Source organism: Centroberyx affinis, unplaced genomic scaffold (genome assembly GCF_046629955.1).
Source record: "Centroberyx affinis isolate AG114_WGS23_722 - 3 ecotype Tasmania unplaced genomic scaffold, CSIRO-AGI_Caff_v1 ptg000332l_1, whole genome shotgun sequence".
Taxonomy (NCBI): Eukaryota; Metazoa; Chordata; class Actinopteri; order Beryciformes; family Berycidae; genus Centroberyx; species Centroberyx affinis.
In genome coordinates, this window is record NW_027279007.1 from 437,229 (window position 1) to 459,341 (window position 22,113).

At 39.7% G+C, this 22,113-nt stretch overlaps 1 protein-coding gene across 1 annotated transcript; it reads left to right on the forward strand.

The window, feature by feature from the left end:
- The first annotated feature begins 2,078 nt into the window (after positions 1 to 2,078).
- Positions 2,079 to 21,138, forward strand: pnkd (PNKD metallo-beta-lactamase domain containing). The gene is made up of 9 exons (XM_071515229.1): positions 2,079 to 2,236; positions 2,564 to 2,679; positions 3,251 to 3,363; positions 7,317 to 7,375; positions 7,579 to 7,671; positions 11,095 to 11,258; positions 17,833 to 17,919; positions 18,157 to 18,272; positions 19,392 to 21,138. Exons 1-9 carry the CDS (start codon positions 2,079 to 2,081, stop codon positions 19,563 to 19,565), a joined length of 1,080 nt encoding a protein of 359 aa, XP_071371330.1. The 3' UTR covers positions 19,566 to 21,138.
- Positions 21,139 to 22,113: the final 975 nt, after the last annotated feature.

Here is a 22,113-nt window from a genome sequence, read left to right on the forward strand (position 1 = left end):
GTTTGGAAATAAGGTATTATATTAAAAAGCACATAGGCAGCCATCAGTTTATAGTTATTTTTTATTTTCAAATAAGAAATCACCATTTATGTGGGCTTATACATGTCCTATTGCACTTTCCTTCTCAGTCTATCTAAATGTAGACTTTACATGGTGTTTCTCTGCTACATGTTGATATAGTTTATATCATGTGCTGCCAGTAGGTGTCGCTAAATTATTTAGAACCAGACACAACCTGGCTTGATTCCATACTCATTCCATTACATAGCCTACGCCAACTTAACTCCCAATTAATTAAAGTGGCATGAACTCGTGCACGAGATAAAAGTAAATATTGAAGCCGTTAATAACTCTGAGCGGTCTCGAGGTAGAATTCAGCTTAACATAAATTGTATTCAATTTATGTAGGCTATCAGTCAGGAGTTTCAGCGTCTCTGTGAATGTTTTCTGTCACAGAATCAGAGGAAAGAGAGAGAGAGAGAGAGAGAGAGGAGGGGGGGGGGGGATTATTCCTTTCTTGATGTGTGGATATAAAAAAATGATTTCCCCAAACTAGAAAGGAGAGATCTAAGAGCCATAATTCAGATCCAGGAATTTATGACATTTGTGGGTGACTGTACTGGGGATATGAGCACATGTTCTGCTTCATACCTGTTGGCACCACACTGAATCAAAGCTATTTGCATGTAACACTTCAAACAAGCATTCTGTGAAGCCACAAGCCTGGCTCTGAGCTCCGGGTTTTGTGTCTTGACTTCTCAGATTTAGAGGCTTCGGTCTCCAGATTCCAGCTTTAGTGAGAGAGTTACTATTTTTTTTAATAAATACTGATTAAACTGTCCAAGATTAGAGGATTATCATGCGTAAATCCTGTTTTAATAATAATAATAATAATAATAATGATAAACTTTATTTGTATAGCACCTTTCATACAAGAAATGCAGCTCAAAGTGCTTTACAACAAAGAAATTACATGCAACAAGTGCTTCACATAAAACTTGATAATGATAGTGAAAATAAGATAAAGAGGAGAATAGAATACATAGAATGCATCTTCACATGAAAATAGACATAGAATGAGCATAACATAAGATGGAAAATAAAACCCACTGAATAATAATAGTAAAAATATGAGGAGTGCATAACATAAGATGGAAAATAAAACCCACTGAATAATAATAATAAAAATATGTTTTATGTTTTGTTTAACTTCCTTTAAGTTGCAAGGGCTATCCCACTTGGGAAGTCTCATTGATTTGTCTTTCCATTATAACTTTAACCACTAACACTATTTTAACACTTTAACTGTAACTTTCATAAATTGTATTCTAGTATATTTCTTTGTTTAAAATAGACTACATGCAAGAGAAAAAAATCCTTACAGCATTTTTTTTTCAAAACATGGCATTGACATTGGCATTTATTGACATGCCGGCCAAAAACAGAAAGTTATAGCTATAGCCTACGAGCAATAACTTTTGTTATGTTCGACGTTTTATTGAAACTTGATATTTTCACGATAACAGACTCACTCGGGGGAGGTGCAGAGTGGATAATGCTGGTTACTACTTACTTTTAGTTATTATTAATAGACTTTTAACTCTGGCTTTATTTTTATTTATTTTTTTTTAATTTTTTTATTGAACAATTTCCATGTACAAACATCATGGCTTAGAAATCTTCACAATATACCAATAGGATCAGGTGCATACCAAAAAGACAGAAAAAAGACAATTCAAAACAGACAAGAGATTGAAATAATATTAAATATAACAAAAGAAAAATTAATAACTTAAAGGGCTAGAGCTTTTTTTGTAAATCATATTCTTCTATTATACTAAAAGGTTTCATTTCATTTTTATTTTTCATGACTTTTACGTAAGAAATAAACTCATTATGAAATACACTAAACTTAGGTTTCACTTTCATATACTTTAATTTGTATATATACAATTTTCCAAGAATAAGAATGTTATTAACCAGAAAGTCATCTCTGGCTTTATTATTGTGTCGTACCCTCACTTCCGCGGTTGGCGCTGCGTAATTACGTCATCGCGGCTCCTCCCTGCCAGCCAGCCATGGCGCTTCCTGACTGGTCGGTCGCGCTGGTCGCCACCGCATCCTTCTGCTGCGTTGTATTCCTATGTCTTCGCTTCAGATGCACAGGACGGATACTTTGGAAAAAGCTACTGACGAAGATAATGGCCCGCACGGAGAAGCCGTTGTTTCGAATTGCGTGAGTAAAATGCTAACAGACCTGAAAGACACGAGAGATTTGTTGTTGTCGTTGCGGTGAAACGTATTAGCATAGCTTAGCATCCTCAAGCTCGGTACGACGTCTCTCTCGTATGGAGAGAACGTCACTCCAACCTCGATACAATAAATATCTGGCAATTGATGTGTGTAATGTTGTGTTTGCCTTGGTCGATAATGAATACATTCTGAATTGTGCTGTCTCTTCATACGAGACAACTGTACGTATCGGATGTAGCCAGCCCGCTAACTTGCCTAGCCACTGTAGCTACATATATGACATTACCCAGTCGTTTGAATTGATTTCCAGGTACACGCTGTACACACGGACTAGACTTGGCTACATGTACTACAAGAGGCAAATGAGGAAAGCCCGCGAACATTACCCTTCTGGTCATTCCAGGGCTCAGCCCATGGAGTTCAATGGTATGCAACAGTCATCATTTCACTATGTTTCACACAGTGTTGCTCATAGAGTCTTTGGTTATTGTGGGGAGATATTGGGTAAGATACAGAGAGCAGCAGAAGAGACAGCACATGCTGACACACATGGACAACAGACCTTTAACAGATTAACATAGCTGTGCTGTACAGTACATACTGACACACATGGTACAGGATAACAGACTAATAGCAGTCCAGTACATACTGACACACATGGACAACAGACCTTTAACAGACTAACATAGCTGTACAGTACATACTGACACACATGATACAGGATAACAGACCATATAACAGACTAATAGCAGTCCAGTATGTACTGACACACATGGACAACAGACCTTTAACAGACTAACACAGTAGTACTGTACATACTGACAGACGTAGTACAGGACAACAGGACACACATACAGTGCAAGGGGGCAATGCTAGACATGCTAGGGACATTGGGTGATAGGCCTACATTGAATTCTACATCTGTACCTTGACTATTCAAAATGAAAAATCAGTGTATTGCAAATACTGATGGAACCATTTTTTTCTCTGCCCACAGGTATCAAAATAATTCCCATCTCGGTGCTGTCCGACAACTACAGCTATCTTGTGATTGACACGGCTTCCAGTGTTGCGGTGGTTGTAGACCCTGCAGACCCACAAGCGGTTCAGGTGAATGCTTTTACTATCATTTAAAATATGTTGTTGCCGCGTTATCCTATAAGTAGCATGTTAAATGAAAGTAAAATTGTGTTTGTTTGTGTGTTTATAGACATCACTTATACAAGCCATTTCATATCATAAATAAAAAAAGATAAAACAAAAAGAAGAGAAACAAGTAAAGAACAGTGTAGGTGTTACAGGCGGATGCTGTGTCAACGCTTCCACCCCAAATGGCGTGCTTTGTTGCCATAGAAGCCTGATTCAATGAGTAATTGTTATCAGGTTTGGTATATTCAATTCACAGAGTGACAGCTCGCTGTGAAAAAGTGGCGACACCACTGCTCCTCTGTCATATTTAGTGGCGGGGATGATCACAGCCTATTTATATTCTAGATTATTATTATGTGACCTAGATGGTACCGGGTGCCCTAAAAAAGCGCAGTCAGTCAATGTGGTTTGATGCGGTTTAAGGTGTACAAACAAACTACGTAGTCACCTACAGTTAGCTAACAATACTGTAAATAGCATCCTTTCACATAAGAACCTCTCCTTTCTTTCATGCTCTCTCATCCTACTATAAAATGAGGAAAACTCTGTCCGTCTGTGTGTCTGTCTGCATCCATTTTACTCCACAATGGGTTGGCCAATCAATCTGAAACTGCACATGGGCATTGAGCATTGGCATAGGCAGGGACTGACAAAGCAGATTTTTCCATTTTCCCAAATTTACACTGTTTATGCGCATTTTTGGCAAGTCTGCGTAGAGTTGTGGCGCGCGCATCCCCGGGTGTGGACTAGTGTTTTGTTATTAACGTTAACTGCCTCGTCATCATAATCCAACAATAATTGATCACATCTAATGATAAAATGATATGCTCTTTAATCTTTTATATTGCTGCGTTCCATAAAGTAACACAGTTTTGCTATAGTTATTAATGCATGTGTCCAAGCAAGTATAATTAACATCAGTAATAAAAATTCTATTTGTTTATGGAGCACAGCAATATAAAAGATTAAAAGCCATACAAACTGAGACTCCGAACATTATCAGTGATGAAGGAAGGAAGGAATTAAAATCACATAAAAAAAAACAGCAGATGGTGATAAAAGCTCCTTTGAATAATACAACAGGTCCTCTCACTGAATGTGTATACAATGCATTTTCCTGTGTTATGTGCACAATACAGTTGGCAGTATAGCGGCTACACAGATATGTGAAAAGCATGTGGCTAAAAACATTCATGTTAGCCAACCTATAGGCCTTTAGCATTTTATCATTCATGTCTCACCAGGATCTTTAATGTAGCTGGATAGAAAAGACTGAATTTTGTAGCAGTTCTCTTGTACGCTTGTGTAAAACGGGTCCCATTCTTAAGGCTTTGCAAAAAATGTCCACTTTCTCCTGGAAATAAATGGAACTTGACGGCGATCAGGCATGGTGAATCGCCCTTTTTAAGGCCGTGGCTGCAAGCTTCTGAGCCCAGTCCGATGTAGGAGTATAGTCAGTGCCTAGGGAGTTTTGTAGCAGCTGAGAAATTGCCTTGCTCTGGCCGTATAGTGCCGGGGCTCACTGGACAACGATGCTGTGGTCGAGTCAATTTTGGCCCACAGTTTCTGTTCAGAGTTTCTTTGAGCATAGCCATGTCCATTGATTCTTGCGGGTCTTTCTCAGGCGAGTCTGATGCTTCGTGGCCTGATTTGGACTAGAGGTACCAAGGCATTTCTTTAAATACAGTACTGTGCAAAAGTCTTAGACACCCTAGATTTTTTATATAAATTTCTTATAAGTCTTAGATGTTTATTTGTTTTCTGCATTAGTGTGCTAGTAGACTGCTGTTTATCGTAATTTTTTGATATTCAGAAACTTTTCATTTCATTAGTTTTGAAAGCATCTTCGCTTTATGGATATCTTTGACATATGCCTAAGACTTTTGCACAATACTGTATACCAAAAAGTGACTAGAGGATTCCAAAGGAAACTTCAAACATGTACTGTTTTAGATACTTTTTAGTAATGTCTGGTATAGAACTGAGAATGGTGTTGTTTTCCGCCCTCACGCTCTGATCACCTGCTAAATCGAAGGCACCCAATCTTCTCACAGTTTGCATTAACCTCCATGACAACTGAAGTTTTGCTTTAACCTCAGTGACAACTTGTGCAGACCGTGAATAATGTTTAAAAATCCAGCTTGTGCAGGTGAGATCAAGGGGCTTATAAAACCATCTTGCTTCAAGAGACAAAAAAGAAATCAAGATGACAAACAAAAACACAACTGAAATGCATAACAGCAACAAAATGACAAAATATAATATGGAGGAAAGTGGCAGAACAAATACAAAGTGAGATGTAGCATGACTTCATACTCGCTCTTCTCATCACAGACTTCTCATATTGCAGCAGACACCTAGTTGAACAGGACCATACAGTGCAGGTGGACAGGTACGACAAGTACAGCGGTTAAGGGCGTCTCTTGCGGTATACAAATACACGAGGGCAAGAAAGTTGTTTTCAGCAAACTACTGCAGTCTGTACAGAAGCAGGAGAAGACAGCAGTGAGAGCATTGTATACTCTGTATACAATAGACTGATAGAAGCATAGCATGATAAATGCCTACAGTACGCAATTCCTGCCCCACCAGCAGCATTGAGAGAGCACCCACACAGAGCACCCTGTCCCGTTGACCCCGTTGGCAACCACTTTTTCTGTGTAAAAGGAAAGATCTTCACTAAAAGACAAAGAAGTTACTGTTAACTAGGGCTACGTTGTGTTGGTTAGCTAACTTGTCACACTTGAACTTTCCGAAGTCATTAGCTACTAGCATGCTTACTTACTAAGAAATTGAAAACAAAATTAGCATTCTTTTATAGAAATAAAGCATGCTTTACTCAGAACTGTAGAAAACAGATTGTTCAAGCAGCATTTTTTTTTATCAACTTTAGATTATGGGGACGTCATTTACATGCATACTGCTGCCTCTACTCTAAAGCCTCTTGATGCAGTTTATCATTCTGCCCTTAGATTTATAACTGGGGATGGATTCAGAACACATCACTGCAATTTATACCAGAAAGTAGGTTGCCCTTCATTGGCTTTGAGACGGGAGCAGCACTGCATTCTGTTTATCTACAAAGCATTGCTCAATAAATTACCTGGTTATCTTACCAGTTTTTTTAAATACAAAACTTGTACGTACCACACTCGTGCACAAGATTATCTGGTTTTAAACATTCCTCGTGTCAGCACAGAATTAGGAAAAATTGCATTTGGTTATTATAACCCACATAAGTGGAATAGCCTGCAGAACTTGCTAAAATTGAATAGCTTGATTCCACTTGATCGTTTTAAACGTCTTCTGTATGATACTATGCAATCTGAATGTACATGTGCCCTATGAGCTGATGTCTTATTTGTCAGTTGTAACTTGTGTCTGTGCATTAAGTCGTTTTAAACTGTGTGTAGTTATATGTTCTTGTAATCAGGGCGTCATTGAAAAAGAGAGCTTGCTCTCAACTGGCCCTCCCTGAATAAATAAAGGTGAAATGAAAAAAGTTTGCTAGTATCGCTAGGATAACTTAAAACATGAAATCAATATGAAATCATTATGTGCATAAATGTATCATCTAATCCTGCTGTTAGAAACAAGAAAGAAACAAGAAAAACATTGTAAAATATGTTTAAACATTCTGTATATCAGTGTTTTATGATTGAAATATGGGGTATAATTACATAAGGCCTTAATCATTCCAAATATAGCCCATTAAAATACGGCAACCATACTGTCAATTTCGGCAACCAAAAGCTGAAAGTTAGTGTTGGGCCCCTTCAGTGTCCACAATCTAATGTATTTTACACCTGGAGTAGCCATTTTTTTAACATTGCTTTGAATCAGCTGCTGTGAAACTGTTGATTTAACATAAGTGTGATGACAGAAGGTCTGAACAACACTCTCTAACTCTCCAGGCAGTCCTCAAGGAAGAAGGGGTGATGTTAGAAGCAATCCTGTGTACACACAAACACTGGTGAGAAGAGTCCTATTCTAATGTGGAGTCACAGAGTTTAATGTGTGGTATGTCCAACTGAATGAATGTCTTTATGGATGATAAACTCATGGGGGTGGGGCTCAATATCCCAAGTGTGGGAGAAACAGAACATGCATGCATTAGGCTGTACTCTCATACACTTGCTGATGGCTCATATTTAAACTTTTTCATTATAATTACAGGGATCACAGTGGGGGAAACAAAGGACTGAAACGGCTCCACAGCTCCTGTCGAGTTTATGGAAATGCAACTGATAACATTCCTGGCCTCACGCAGTAAGTAACCAGCAGCAGGGTGGCAGGCGTAGCGCTTTGATTGGGCCGAATCCCATCTTGTTCTCTCTGTCAGCACTTTCTCGTGTCCCACTGAAAACATTGGGCTATTCATGGTTGACTTAATGGCTAACTTCACAGTAAACTGTGTCATGATGTGGTAAATTCTGTTCAGTCGAATGTCTTACTAATTGCCTTACTATGAAGAATGAGGATCATTATATATATATATAATTCATATGAGATTGTGTGTGTCGGATTTGCCCATGAGTGTCCGGAATTGGATGCCTGGACTCTAAACTGTTCCCAGAAATCCTGCTGGGTAACGAACGGGTCACTGGGTCACTAAACTGCACATGCTAATATTTACCAACCCAGCCGGGCTGTAAGGCCTTATACCAGCTTTCTCTGGATGCAATGCTTGTTCATTGCTGTTTAGGAGACAGTTTGTGTTTCACCTCTTCCTGCGTTTGGAGAAGATTTACCATCAGTGACCATGCCGACACCAGAATTTAATTTGGGATGAACGGATGAATCTAGGGCATCTCAATTACGCTTATGGGATGCTCTTCTCTTCTCCGGTGGCGCTGCCCTGGTTGCGACCCGGCCTCATGTGCTGCTGCTTTTCTGCCTCTTTTTATTGTTTTTATTAGCCTATATTGGCCTATTTTTACTGGTATGTGTGGTGTGACTGCAATAAGTGTGTTGGGTTAAGAACACCATGGCAACTTTTGAACAAGGATTATTCCTGGCACTGATTATTTGGGAATCGTTTACAACATGCCAAACAATTCCACATGAAGGTGGAAGGTGTGCTGCCGCTCTCTTACACCAGAGACGCACTGCTGTCCCTCCGTTCTACGGGAACTACTCCACCTGTGGATCTGCCCGAGGCTGTGAGAGTACAGCCGGTATAAAACAGATATCAATGGAGGAGAGGCAGAAGAGGGGGGATAAGGCAGCATCTCCGACAAAGAGGCAACAGACCACCGCTGCCCTGTATGATACTATGCAACGCACGGTCGCTGAGAAGCAAAATATAGGAACTCCACACTAATGCCAAGGTATGTTTTGAGTACCGGGAATTGAGCATGATGGTGTTTACAGAGACTTGGCTCCATAGGGATATTCCAAACTCTCTGATCGAGCTGGAGGGTTTCTCCCTCGTCCGGGCGGACAGAACTGAAATGTCAGGGAAGAGTCGTCGAGTCGGCATCTGTCTGTCAGTGACAGCTGGTGCAGACACTGCACCGTGAGAGAGACTGTATGCAACACTGACGTTGAACTGCTGTGCCTGTCCCTGAGACCTTTTTATCTTCCAAGGGATCAACCTGCATCAACCGGAAAAAAAATTGCTTTTAGAAATCAAGATGGAGTGGGTTTGAAAATAGTGCAAAAGGAACTTAACCAAATGCTGAGGGATGAAAGGAAGCAACACAGGGAGATCATAGAGCAGAATTTTATCTCAATGGACTCTAAAAAGCTATGGGACTCTATGAAAGTTATAACCAATATGAACACAAATAGGAAGCGCTAGGAATGAACTGAATGATTTTTTATCTTAGGTTCGAAACGCAGGACTTTTCTTTGGAATGTAATAATGTGCTGGAGACCATTTCAACTACTGATTCGAGCTTCAGGTTGGTAGTTGACCCACACAAGATTCAGTCACTTTTTAGACATACATGCACATAGAAATCCACAGGCCCAGACAGCATCTCTGCTCTTCTCTTAAAGAAGAGCAGAGATGCCATCTGTGCAGAAGAGCTCACCCCAGATTGGTGCCCCGTTTTCCAGCGGTCTGTGGACTCACACACTGTCCCTGCCCTCTGGAAAAAATCTGTCATTATTCCAGTTCCAAAGAAACCTTGTCCAACTGAAAATAATGATTATAGACCTGTGGCTCTGACGTTGATTGTGATGAAATGCTTTGAAAAATACACGGTGTCTGTACTCAAGGCGGAGGTCAACTCTGTACTAGATCCATTACAGTTTGCCTACAGGCAAGGGCGCGGCACGGATGATGCCATTAACAGTATCTCCCATTTGACTATTAAGCACTTGGAAGACCCCAAGGCCTACGCACGTCTGCTGTTTGTTGATTTTAGCTCTGCTTTCAATATGCTTCAGCCCCATCTGCTGATCCCGAGACTGAAACAGATGAGTGTCAATCCTTTTATAATTAAGGGGTATTTTTCCTTTTTGACCAATCGAATCCAGCATGTCAGGGTCAATAATACCCTTTCAGAATCCAGATCAATCAGCACAGGTGCCCCACAGGGTTGTGTCAGCTCAACGGTTCTTTTTACATTATACACAAATGAGTGTACGTCGAGATTATACTTTTTACGCAGACTCAGGGTGCAGAGGATTATGTTTTTATTCTACCAGGCTGTATTAGAGAGCATAGTCAGGTATGGGATGTCAGCATAGTTTGGCAATCCCACTGTACAGTTGAAGTCTAAGCTTGCTCATCTGGTACAGACTGTCATGAAGGTTATGGGGAGGAATGGACACCAGTCCCTCCAGTCAATATATGAGCAGTCTGTTCTCAGGCAAGCACAGAGAATATTGTCTGACCCATCTCATATTCTCCACAGTACCCCAATGTAAACTCAACCGTTTTAAAAACTCATTTGTGCCTAGGGCTGGGCGATATGGTTGAAATCAATATCATGATAATCATAAGGATTTTTCTCGATATCAATATATATCACAACATGGTTCATGTATGCAGAATCACATTAAATAATCAAATGAATCTTCATCTCATTGAACCGAATGGTAATGTTAGGTGTAATATTCCTACCATACCTCATTTTATCAGAGTTTTTAAGTAAAATTTGCTTGTCATCATCAATTTAGACAGCAGAAATGTGTGTCACGATATCAAAATATCTTCATATCATCACAATATGATTCCACTGAAAGACGATAAACGATAATATTGAATTATCGCCCAGCCCTATTTGTGCCTACCTCAATTAATATTTTAAATGATGTTGCTTGAGGCTGCAGGGGTTGTGCGATAGCTTCATGGTGTTCTTACCACTGGTTGTGTAATATGTGTAATATGTGCAATATGCGTGATGTGCAATATGTGTAATTTGTGGTTGTGATTTGCTACAGTATGTGTTGCTTTGTTACACATTGTTGTTTTTTTACTATTACTACTATGGAGGCAGTTATGTGTGCAGCATTTGAGTCCAAGACAAATTTCCCCACGGGGACAATAAAATATATTGTATTGTATTGTATTGTATTCCCTGTTGCAGCCTGATTTAGGCTGTTGAGACTGGTGTATATTTACATAAAAATCTTGCTTTTTGTGTAGCTTTAACTAACCATATTCAGTTACACTAGACCAGAACCCATGACCAAGTCTCATGACTGAATGCAGTGAAAAGTCTCTCTTTCTGTTGTCAGCCCCCTCTCACACAAGGACTCGGTAACAGTAGGCCGCATGCACTTCAAGGCCCTCTTCACTCCCGGACACACAGTGGGCCACATGATCTACCTCCTGGATGGCCAGGCTGTCGGCGCCCCCTCCAGCCTCTTCTCTGGTGACCTGGTGTTCCTGTCTGGATGTGGTGAGGACAGCATCCTACATCATTACATACATTATCTGAACCACATGTTTTCACACTGAGGCTAGAGGTTTATACAGCTCCTATCTGCCTTTTAATTGAAAGGAATGAGTTCAGATGCCTTCTTTTGATGATAGAGCCATTGTGCAGCAGGCCGCTTGATGTCATTTTATTGAAACATAGTATAAAAAGGTTTAAACGGCTTATACACACACTCACACCACCTGGCTCTCCATCACGTTATGTATGAATTAATATTTTTGAATGAATGAATATTTTATTTGCATGTCTGGTCATTTACATGACCCATCCCTCACGGAATTATTCAGACACATTAACTAACAACAAACCAAACATTCCGGTGTGTTAACCCACCATCATCTAACAGCACAATACATAGATATCCTCCAAACATAAATATAAACATAAACAAAAACATAAACATCATCCAAACATAAACATAAACCTCCCACAAATAACGATCCAGGAGATATCCCACAATGGAAAAAAACAAAACAAATATACAAACATACAAACACAGCCCCCTAAGCACAAGACACAATACACAAATCCAAACAGGAAAAAAAAAAATCTACATCAGTGCCAAACACTGTATATTTGATCCAGTTCATAAACCAGTATAGTTTGCAATCCATATAGAATAGAGTATATGAGGAATTTATCTATCATATGTTACTTTTCTCCTCCTATCCCATGCTTTAGAGAGATATTCAGAGAATGCAAAAACATTATCAAAAAGGCATTCAATTAAAGCTCCATTCTCAATACCTATCAAATCTAAATAAGGAAAATTAACTTTTTTAAACAATATTTGTCGTAAATCATGATATAAAGGACAGTATAGGATGAAATTAATTTCGTACTCCACTTCATTCAACTCACAATATTCACAGATTCTTTCATCTTCAATCACATCTCTGTATCTTCCAGTTTCAATATGTAGTGGTAATATACCACATCTTATCTGTGCACAGTGATCTCTATCTTTTAGGCAAGTTATACTTAACATATTTTTCACGTTTGTAGTCTTTCTTAAATAAACAGTAAGTTCTCAATTTTGGCTTTTGCCAAATTTCTTCTGCCCATGATTGTGTGCATTTAGCCCAGACTTTGTATTTAAACTCCTCCACCTCCACATTTGTACTTTGGAAATAATTTTCTTCAAGTCCACACTCTTCTAATAAATCAAGTATTTCAGATACCCATTCACCTCCGACAGACAAATCCCAATAAAATACTTCACTAGCCACCCTGTTGGTTGGTGAACCCAGCAGCCTGTTCCACAGGCTCACCATGCTGGCCTTCCATCTTACTTCACAGGAGTCCCACCCCATATCTCCATTAACTGCAAAAACAGGCGCATATTTATGAAGTCCCAAAAAGAATCGAATTGCCCGATTATGGACACATTCGTTTTTCTGAAACCTTTTGTAACCCCATATTCCTGACACATAATCTAAAACAGGACATACACATGTTTTATACAGTTTGGAATATGTAGAATAACCCATATCTCTCAGCATTTTAGTTTTACCTATAATACCTGCCAATGCCCTACTTGCCGAGTCTGCTAGAACTGATGCACCATGTAAAAAGGACATACATTCATCTAGAAACAAACCAAGATACTTATATTTATCTGTAAACTCAAGTTGTTTCTCACCAACACAAAACTGAAAACTACTCCTTTCTCTACCTGGTTTTCGAAAATGCATAACTTGTGGGGTTTTTTTGATTGATACAAAGTCTCCACTTTTTACACCATTCAGCAACACATGTCAGCATTGTTTGTAAATCTTCCTAATTTTCTGACAGCAAAATAATATCATCAGCATAAAGAAGAATGTTTACAAGTACATGGCCACATAATACCCCTTTCCCCAGCTGCTTTACCTCTCTTGCCAAATCATTAATAAAAACAGCAAATAAGGTTGGTGATAGAACATCCCCTTGTTTAACACCAGAGGGCGTGGAAAACCATTCTGTAAGATATTCATTCACTTTTACACAGGCAGCGGGTGCCCTATATAAAGAGTTAACAGCTTGATAGAATTTTCCATTAACCCCTATTTGGTAAAGCTTATACTTTAGGAGATCATGATCGACAAAATCAAACGCCTTTTGAAAATCAATAAAACAAGAAAATGTGGGCTTATTGTATTTGAATCTGTTTCTAACCACTGTGGATACTGTATAAATATGATCTATACAGGCTCTTCCCTTTCGAAAACCATTTTGCTCCTCCTCTAGTAGACTGTTTTGCTCTAAAAACTGTACTAATCTATTATTTAAGACGGAGGAATACAGTTTATATACAGTGCTCAGTAGACTAATGCCCCAATAACTTAATGGCACGTTCGGGTCATCTTTTGGGGATTTTGGAATAGGAGTTATGATTGATCTAAACCAAACAGAGGGCACAATACTATGATCAAAACATGTTTTCAGCAAACAATACAATGAATCAAACATTTTGGGAGATTTCAGCACTTCATTTGGCAACTCATCTATACCAAAAGCTTTTTTAACCTTAGCGGTCTCAGTTGCTTTTTGAACTTCTTCTCTACCTATTTAAAAATTCATCACTATGATGAGGGTAGTGCTTTAAATGTTCCCACTTCAAACAACATATTTGTTCATAAAAATCGTTGTCAAAGTTTTCATACTGTCTTGAGAAGAGACCAGAAAAAGTTCCCTCGTCCGATGATATTTCTCCTTCACACCAAACCTGCATAGGGATCTTTTTAGAGCGTTTTGGGCCCAGATTATTTATCTCACTCCAAAAATGTTGTGGATTCTTTGCTTGTATCTGCTCCAAATGTATTATCTGTCTTCTCTAATATCTTCGTTTGTAGAGCCTAAGTATTTTGTCAAAAGTATATTGTTTATGATTGTAAATTATTTTACGCTGCTTTCTTAATCTATGATCTTCACATTTTAAAAAAAGATGTTCAGCGCTGCGCGTGTCCAACCATGTATCACCCAACTCCTTATTCCAATAAGATTTATTCTGTTTTGATTTCCTAAATGTAGGCTTATCCACATTATCATTCAACTCTGATTGTACTAGTATCCAGCTCCTCTTGCATTTTGTTAAAGGTTTGTAATCTGTCAATAAGTTTCAACATAAAAAAAGGTATCTGGCACAGTATGTTTCACCCGCTTTTTAATCTGTTAAGGTGTATCGAATACCTCTTGAGACTGGGGAATTTTATAATCAGCCTAAACTTCATCCACAACAATAAATTATCTGGTAATCAACAATGATCTCTGATAAAATTGAATAAAGCTCTATCCTCTACCACCTGTGAGACGAGCAATACCGTAAATTCTAAGCAATTTTTTAAACATTCAAATGGAGCTACAATGTAATCGACCACAGCTTTACCCTTTGGTGACACTCATGTAAAATGATCACATAGTGGATTGATCCTACCATTAAGTACACACATTCTAGAATCTCTTAAAAATTCTAGAAAGGTTTCTTAACATAATCATCAATTGCAACTCGCCGGGGGATAGAATCAATAACAGGGATAAAATCTTCCATGTTTCCAATTCTAGCATTTAAATCCCTGCAAATATAGATTGCATCCACTTCAGAAATTTGATAAATCTGACTTAACAATTGACAAAAAAGATGAAGCATCTCTTCCCCAGGGAGAATTTTCAGGTGGAAGGTAACAGGAGAATATAACAAAACAATATCCAGATATCTTATGTTGAAATGAAAGGCCTATAATGCCATCAACTTTTTCAATAATTTCAATCTTATATTCTTGAAATAAACTAGACTTTACTAACAGCCCTACACCTCCTGATGCTCTAGATGCTTTCATATGCCTTTCCCTATGTAAACCAAACCATACATACCCCTCCAACTCAATGACATTTTCCCCTTGAAGATGAGTCTCATTTAAGGAAACAATATCTGCGTTATTTGACTGTAAAATGGATACTCTGAGATCTCGATTTGCTAAAGTCCATCCATTGATATTCCAATGTAAAAGTGAAATATGCTCATGTAGGCTGTGTGAGTATGGAGATCCTCATGCGCTCTCTCCCTCGTAGTCCTCTAGGGTAGCCTGAGCCTCACTCCCAGGGCGCTCTTTACGGTTCTCACGTCTATCTTGGTCTTCTCTCTCGGGCCGTTCTTTTCGTATCTGGCGGCTGTTGTGGTCTTCTCTCCCGTTCCGTTCGTGCTGTCTCTCGCGGTTGCCACAGTCATTTCCCAGCTTCGTTTCGTTCCATCTTTCCATATTCTCCCGTCTTGTGAGCCGGCCACTTCCCGTAATGAAGTAATCTTTCCCGGCGGGGATTTCTCTTAGCAGTGTTTTAAAGTTCAGCTCAATCAGCCGATCAGTGTGGGATTTGGCTGAACGTACATATACTTTTCGAACTTATGCTTTTGGCGAAGAATACCAATTTTTTCCTCTATGGATGCACACTCCACCTTCACCAGCCCTGGTTGGCCTCCTCTTCCACTTAGTCGTGCTGCATCAACAATTTGAGTCTCATTACCTAGGCCTTCCATGAACAGCTGCTTAATTTTAGCAAGAATATTTTCCCCATCTTCCGTTGGCAATCTGTGCAAAAAAATCGATACAGCTGAGTATTGCGATATTTTTTTCCATGATACTGTATCGATTTTCCAGCCCTTCGTATTGATACATTAAAAAAATGATTCATGTTTTAAACGGATTTAAAATGTCCTTAAATTTCCCTCAAATCCCTTTGAATTAAATATGTAGTTTTGAGTCAATTTGTCTGCTGAGTTATCAATATAATGTGATGTACATATTAGACTACCCAGGTGGTACACAGCAATTTGTATTTTCAGCTCTATTTTTAAATTTTCAGTAAATTATATAGAGTATTGCAGTGTATCGCAATATGTATCGTATCGCAATGTATCGTGATACAATCGTATCGTGACCCATGTATCGTGATACATATTGTATCGTGAGGTCCTTGCCAATACCCAGCCTTACAATCCAGCCACAGTTATAGATACATCAGGGTCAAATCTTATTTTGGGCCTTACAGCTGCACCCTCTGAGCTTGAATTGATCTTCTCCTCCAGAACTTGCATTCGTGATTGTAGACGGCCGACTTCAATATCAAGCGTTTCCTTCGTATCGCGGCCGTGTCGTTCCAGTTCTGACATCATCGCTGTGTGGTTCTCTTTGATGGATTTTTGCAGAGATGTGTTAATGCGGTCAGTCTTGCTATTCATCTGTTTCTCAAATGCACACTGCATGTCACCAATCATACTGCTCAGCTGCTTTTCGAGGTTGTCCTTCATATCGTCCATTTTACAGTTCATTTTCTTTAGTTCTTCAAACAACTGTGCAGTATCTTTGTTTCTCCCTGCCATCTCCGATCCAGGTTCTTTCTTGTCTGAACTACAGAGATGTCTTGTATCTTCCATTAAATTATTTTGGGTAACGTTAGGCCACAGCACCCGTGCTGTAACGAGTGCTAGATAATCCCATGTAACAGGACAGATGACTTGTTCCTTCGTCCACTGCGGGTCCGATTAAAAATTACCCGGGCCACCATCGAAAAAAAGCTTACAAAAGGAGGGGAAAAGTATAACTATATTTTAAAGTTCTTTGTGCTGGCGTGGTGCACACCGGAAGCTATGTATTATGTATTATTTGCTGGCCTTTATCAAGACATTGCTTTTTCTAAGAAGCATTTAGGTCGTGGCCCCACTGGGATCTTTGCAGAGCTGGCACACACTGTTACTTATTGTTCTTCTTTTGATCGTCATGCTCATTATATATGCAAGACAATTTCCCATAGGAGCAATAAATAATTCAATTACAGGTTATCTGCGGGTCCTTTAAAACAGTGGTTCTCAACGTGGGGTCCGGGGACCACCAGGGGTCCTTTAGACAGTTTCAGGGGGTCCCCATCAAATTGATAAATTGTTAAACGTCATTATTATTTCATTTACACAAAGTTAACACAATTAGAGAATGTAGAAGAATGACTGTTTTGATCATAGTTTCACTGTTATCGCTCTACCTACAATACAGATGGTCACAATAAAAGTATTTTCAGATTTGGCTCCGAGAGACAAAATCTCATCAAATGGGGGTCCGTGGCCCAAATGCGTACTAAATTAGGGGTCCTTGATATGAAAAAGGTTGAGAATCACTGCTTTAAAAAGTCTGAAAAGTCTTAAAATATATTAGGCCTTTAAAAGTAGAGGTCTCAGAGGTCATTTTTTCACCATGGTATGACAGGTTTCTTTGTGCTTCATCATGTCCACTCTTAAATTAGTACAGAACAGGGTTCATAGTACAATATGCATCTGTATTACTAAACACAATTATTTTCCTGTTGTCTTTTTTCTTATTGTGCTTATTTATAATTTCATAACGTAGCTATGTTCAAAAGGTCCTAAAAAGTTTTGCATTTGGCCTTCTGAAACCTGCAGATAACCTGAATTAAATTCAAAACTACTTGCATCAAAACATTAGGTTTAAGTTGGTATTGAGTTCAGTAATGTCTGTTGTTATAACATGACCTCTTCTTGTCTTTTTAGGGAGGATGTTTGAAGGCAGCGCCACAACCATGCTGTCATCTCTAGACACAGTTTGCTCCTTAAGTGATGATACTCTACTGTGGCCTGGTAGGAAAATCATCTGTCTGTCGGAGCATCATGCCCAAACTACTGTGTACTCTGTGTGTGTGTGTGTGTGAGGCACAGCAGTTGAAGAGATGAGCATCATATGTTCTGTTTACACACCAATCATTGCTTATTTACAGTGAAAGGGTTGTGCGGTGGAGTGTAAGCGTTTGTGTGTGTGTGTGTGGGCAATGCGTTTTATCTTCCATTTGTGTGTGTGTGAACCGCCTCTCCCCTCAGGTCATGAGTATGCAGAGGACAACCTGCTGTTCGCCGGCGAGGTCGAGCCGCGCAACGCTGCCAGGGAAAACAAATATCAGTGGGTGCAACAGCAGCGGGGCCAGAAGCTGTGCACGGTGAGAACGACGCGTCGGCATTGTTATGCTCCTCCAGTGCGCCGTCTCAGCGGGGGATTCGCGTTATCCAGCACCTGGGAAGGAAGGGCTTATCACCGGCTTACAGCATATATGTTGTCAAACGCCCGAGCGCTCCCCTCCTCTTTCAGGGCCTCCGTCGAGTCCTATCTGTGATACAGTTGGCAGCAGAGCTAATATTCAGTGTTTAGAGGAGCGGCTATCCAGAATTCAGATTAGATTTTTGTCTGCCATCTATACGGCAAAACACCGTGATCAAACCAAAAAGTTTTTAAAGCTGCACTAGAGGCAGTCTTGCACGTTGGCGGCTCCAAACGGCAGCGAGAGGTAACTGGATTTTCATGACTTCAGTACCGAGATCACGAATGTCTTTAAACAAAATGTCTTCTTAGTCTGAGGTGGAGGTGTGAGGAGGTTCAGCCGATCGTTGGGGAGTCCAGCTTTCTCTGGACGGAGAGGCCCCTCGCTGCTGTTTAGGGGACACTTTTGGGGTTCACTCTTTAAGTTTCCATTCATCACTTCGTAAGCATGGAGAAGATGAACCACCAGTGACCATACTGACACCAGAAATTAATTGGGCCAAACAGGGTGAATCTACTGCGTCTCAGTTAGGGGGGATGGGACGCAAACTTGGTGATTTTGGCTAAGTCAAATGCAGCTTTAAGTCATTATTTTTTAAGAAAGCGGTGTTGTAACCTCATCACCCGATTCACAATTCTAAAGTTCCCTGGACATTTTTCATTTTAATGAATAGTAAGGACACTAAAGGCCCTGGTTGCTTCTAATTTTAGTGATCCAGGAATTTAAGCTCATTCTCCAGTTGCACTCATTGTTAAGTCACTCTGCAGTGTCAGCTAAATGCCTAAATGTAAAGGGTGATTTATAATTATCTCCACCAGTCACAATCCCGTTCTAAATGAGGAGCAGGGGAATGAGGGCACAGATGCAAAGCTGCGTCAGTTTGAATTGGCAGGAACCGGTCCTTAACAATCATTCTGCCTCGCAAATAAACGACTTGCAAATTGTTGCGGTCGCTGGAGAGGGACGTTCATTTTGAGAGGACTGGCTAACCTGCTATTTGGCATGCACTCCGTTTTCCAGAGTCCCTCCACCATCGGGGAAGAGAAGGGCTACAATCCCTTCCTGCGGATCCACTCCGCCGAGCTCCACGCGGCGCTGGGCCTCCAGCAGTTCCAGGACGAGGACTGGACCCAGTTCAGGGCTCGGGTCCTGGAGGAGCTGCGGAAGCGCAAGGACCTTTACAACAGGAGATAGTACCGGGAGCTCTCGCACCGGAGGTCAGATGGGCGAGCTCACTTATACGTGCTAGACAGTGGTATGGAAGAAGCGAGGTGCATTTGTGAACAATGAGTAAATGAAGCTCTTAGGTAACGTGTAGAAGGTTGAATCTGCTCAGATACATGGGGTAGCATTTGTAAAAGTTAAAGGGGCATTGAATGACGTTTATCGACCTCTAGTGACACCCAGTAGGAATTGCAACAACATTGATCGAACTGATCTCCTCCTACACAATTCCCCCACCTCTCCCATCCCTTTACAGAGTTACGGAGCTCCTGTAATGGAGACAATTGCACATATATTATGATCATTTTGTGCTATGGGGCAATACAAGGCTTCCTTATCGCTCCTTTAACATACAAACATACAAACATAAGCAATAATGTAGAATGCATGTGTAGCAGCATTCCGTTTTTTTGCCAATAGTGACAACCAGATTTCTGATTCTGGTTTGTGAATGACAGGGTGATGATGTTAAGTGGATTTTCTTTTTCTGTAAAGTCTACACACTACATATTGTTTTTATTTCATGGTTATTTCAGCATGTGAGGTACTGTATACTTACTGCATAGTAAGGTTTATTTCTAGGGCAATTCATAAATTGTCAGTAGAATTATTTTTCATTTGTCTGTATTGAAAAATATGCTGGCTATATTGGTACACTGGTTTGACATTGCAGTGCTGTTGAGGTACACCTTCCAAAAGGCTTTGTCTTTTGGACTGCAGTTAGTTGATTGTGTATATTTGATTTTCATTTCACTATTAATGACAAAGTTAATTTAACAAATAAATACAATTTGGTGTCAATAATTTATGTAAGAATCAATGCTAATAGAATAGTGGTGCGCCCTTGGAAGAATACCCTTCATGTGAATATTTGATATTTGTTTTGCTTTATAATTCACTTAAGCAATGCCAACAAGTTGTTTCTTCCATTGGGCTCCAGTTATTATAGGTTTTCCAGTAAAGGCCTATTTTTTACCACACAGGGAAATTATATACTGAGTGATTTTTGCTGAGTAAGGTTAACTTTCACAGCACCGTTTATGAAGGGTTTCACTTGCAATACATTATATTGTAGGAGGTGTAATATGACTGAATGGCTAATAATGGGACTGTAAGCTATGTTCAGTAGGTTTACAGGATAATATTGATCCAAACAATTCAGTGTGCACATGGGAAGACTTTTGCCTTATTGCTGCATCGAATTTGTAATAATCAAGAGGAAGGTGTTGGTGGAATTGCAAGATTTGGCTGTCATTTTCTCTTTTGCAAAACTGTAATATGAATATGGAATGTGGCATTATGGCACTCTGTGATGGCCCTCCACCCAATGCATGCTGGGATAGGCTCCAGCCCCCTCATGACCCTGAATAGGAATAAGCGGGTATGGAAGATGGATGGATGGATTGTGGCTGTCAATTTGTAACATATAATGTTTTTATATTCATTTAATGGGTTGAAAACAAGATTGTGAATATTATTTTTAATATATTGAATGACAATAATCTGTTTGATATTTGAGAACAGTTATTTCAATACAATAAACATGGTTATATTGCCGTGCGTGTTTGAATATTTCACTTTTTTTGCATGTCAGTTTGTGAAAGCGGTGCAACGCGGTCCCAGAATGCACAGGAATAAACCTTTTAGCTTCTGAGGAGATGAAATGCTCTTCAGATTCCTCCATCGCTCCCGTACCAAAACACCGAGTCCCCTGGTGATTGTTGACTAAAATTTGATTCCGTTCGTTTGATGCCGACTCGCATTTTATTTGCATGCGTTTGAGTCAGGAATGCCGCCGCGTTTCACTTCAGGTTACATTTTAATGAGGAGCTATGAAAGTAAACTCCTCCATTTACAGCCGTGTAGGTGAGTTTGTTGTCTTTATGGCTGTTCATAACTGACAAGCGAGTTATTTTTCCCCTCAACTAATAGGAATAATAACCAACTTTATGCACATGAAGATTTTCTATATGGGAGAAACGTATTGAACAATGGATTCATTTTGCTGTATTGAACTCCATTGGGGAAAAAAAAACTATCCTGCATTTCTGTAGCAGGGACATGATGATTCAAAACTGGATTCATAACTCCATGTACTCAGTTCATACTTAAAACATCAGACACTTTAATAACCTTCACACAGTTTCCACCACCTTCCTAATGCCTTGGACTCTTTTCAGTCTCTATTTTGACTCAGACTTGTCTTGTTCTCGGTGACTATTGGATGTTGATTTGTTTTTTTCCTGCCTATCTGCCTATACATACTTGAAGGTTAAAATGTTTAGTACAGAGCTCCTGCAGATAGATCTACATCTCTAGTGATCCTTAAGAAACTCCTTAAGCAGTATTTTTACATTTGGAAAGACATGTACACCGACTGTTTATTGCCTATTTTGGTCCTGAATTGGACTTGATTTGCTCTGGTCTCGGTCTTGACTTGGCCTCGACCTTCTTTGAACCTGGTCTTCACTTGAACTCGACTGGACCTGGTCTCTGAATTGCCTTGGATTGATGTACG

Bases quoted from the DNA above. Each gene is read 5' to 3' on its own strand.
- pnkd (XM_071515229.1), top strand. From the start codon at position 2,079: ATGGCGCTTCCTGACTGGTCGGTCGCGCTGGTCGCCACCGCATCCTTC. The intron at 2,237-2,563 runs GTGAGTAAAATG...ATTGATTTCCAG, and splicing joins AAGCCGTTGTTTCGAATTGC to GTACACGCTGTACACACGGA. The intron at 7,672-11,094 runs GTAAGTAACCAG...TTCTGTTGTCAG, and splicing joins AACATTCCTGGCCTCACGCA to CCCCCTCTCACACAAGGACT.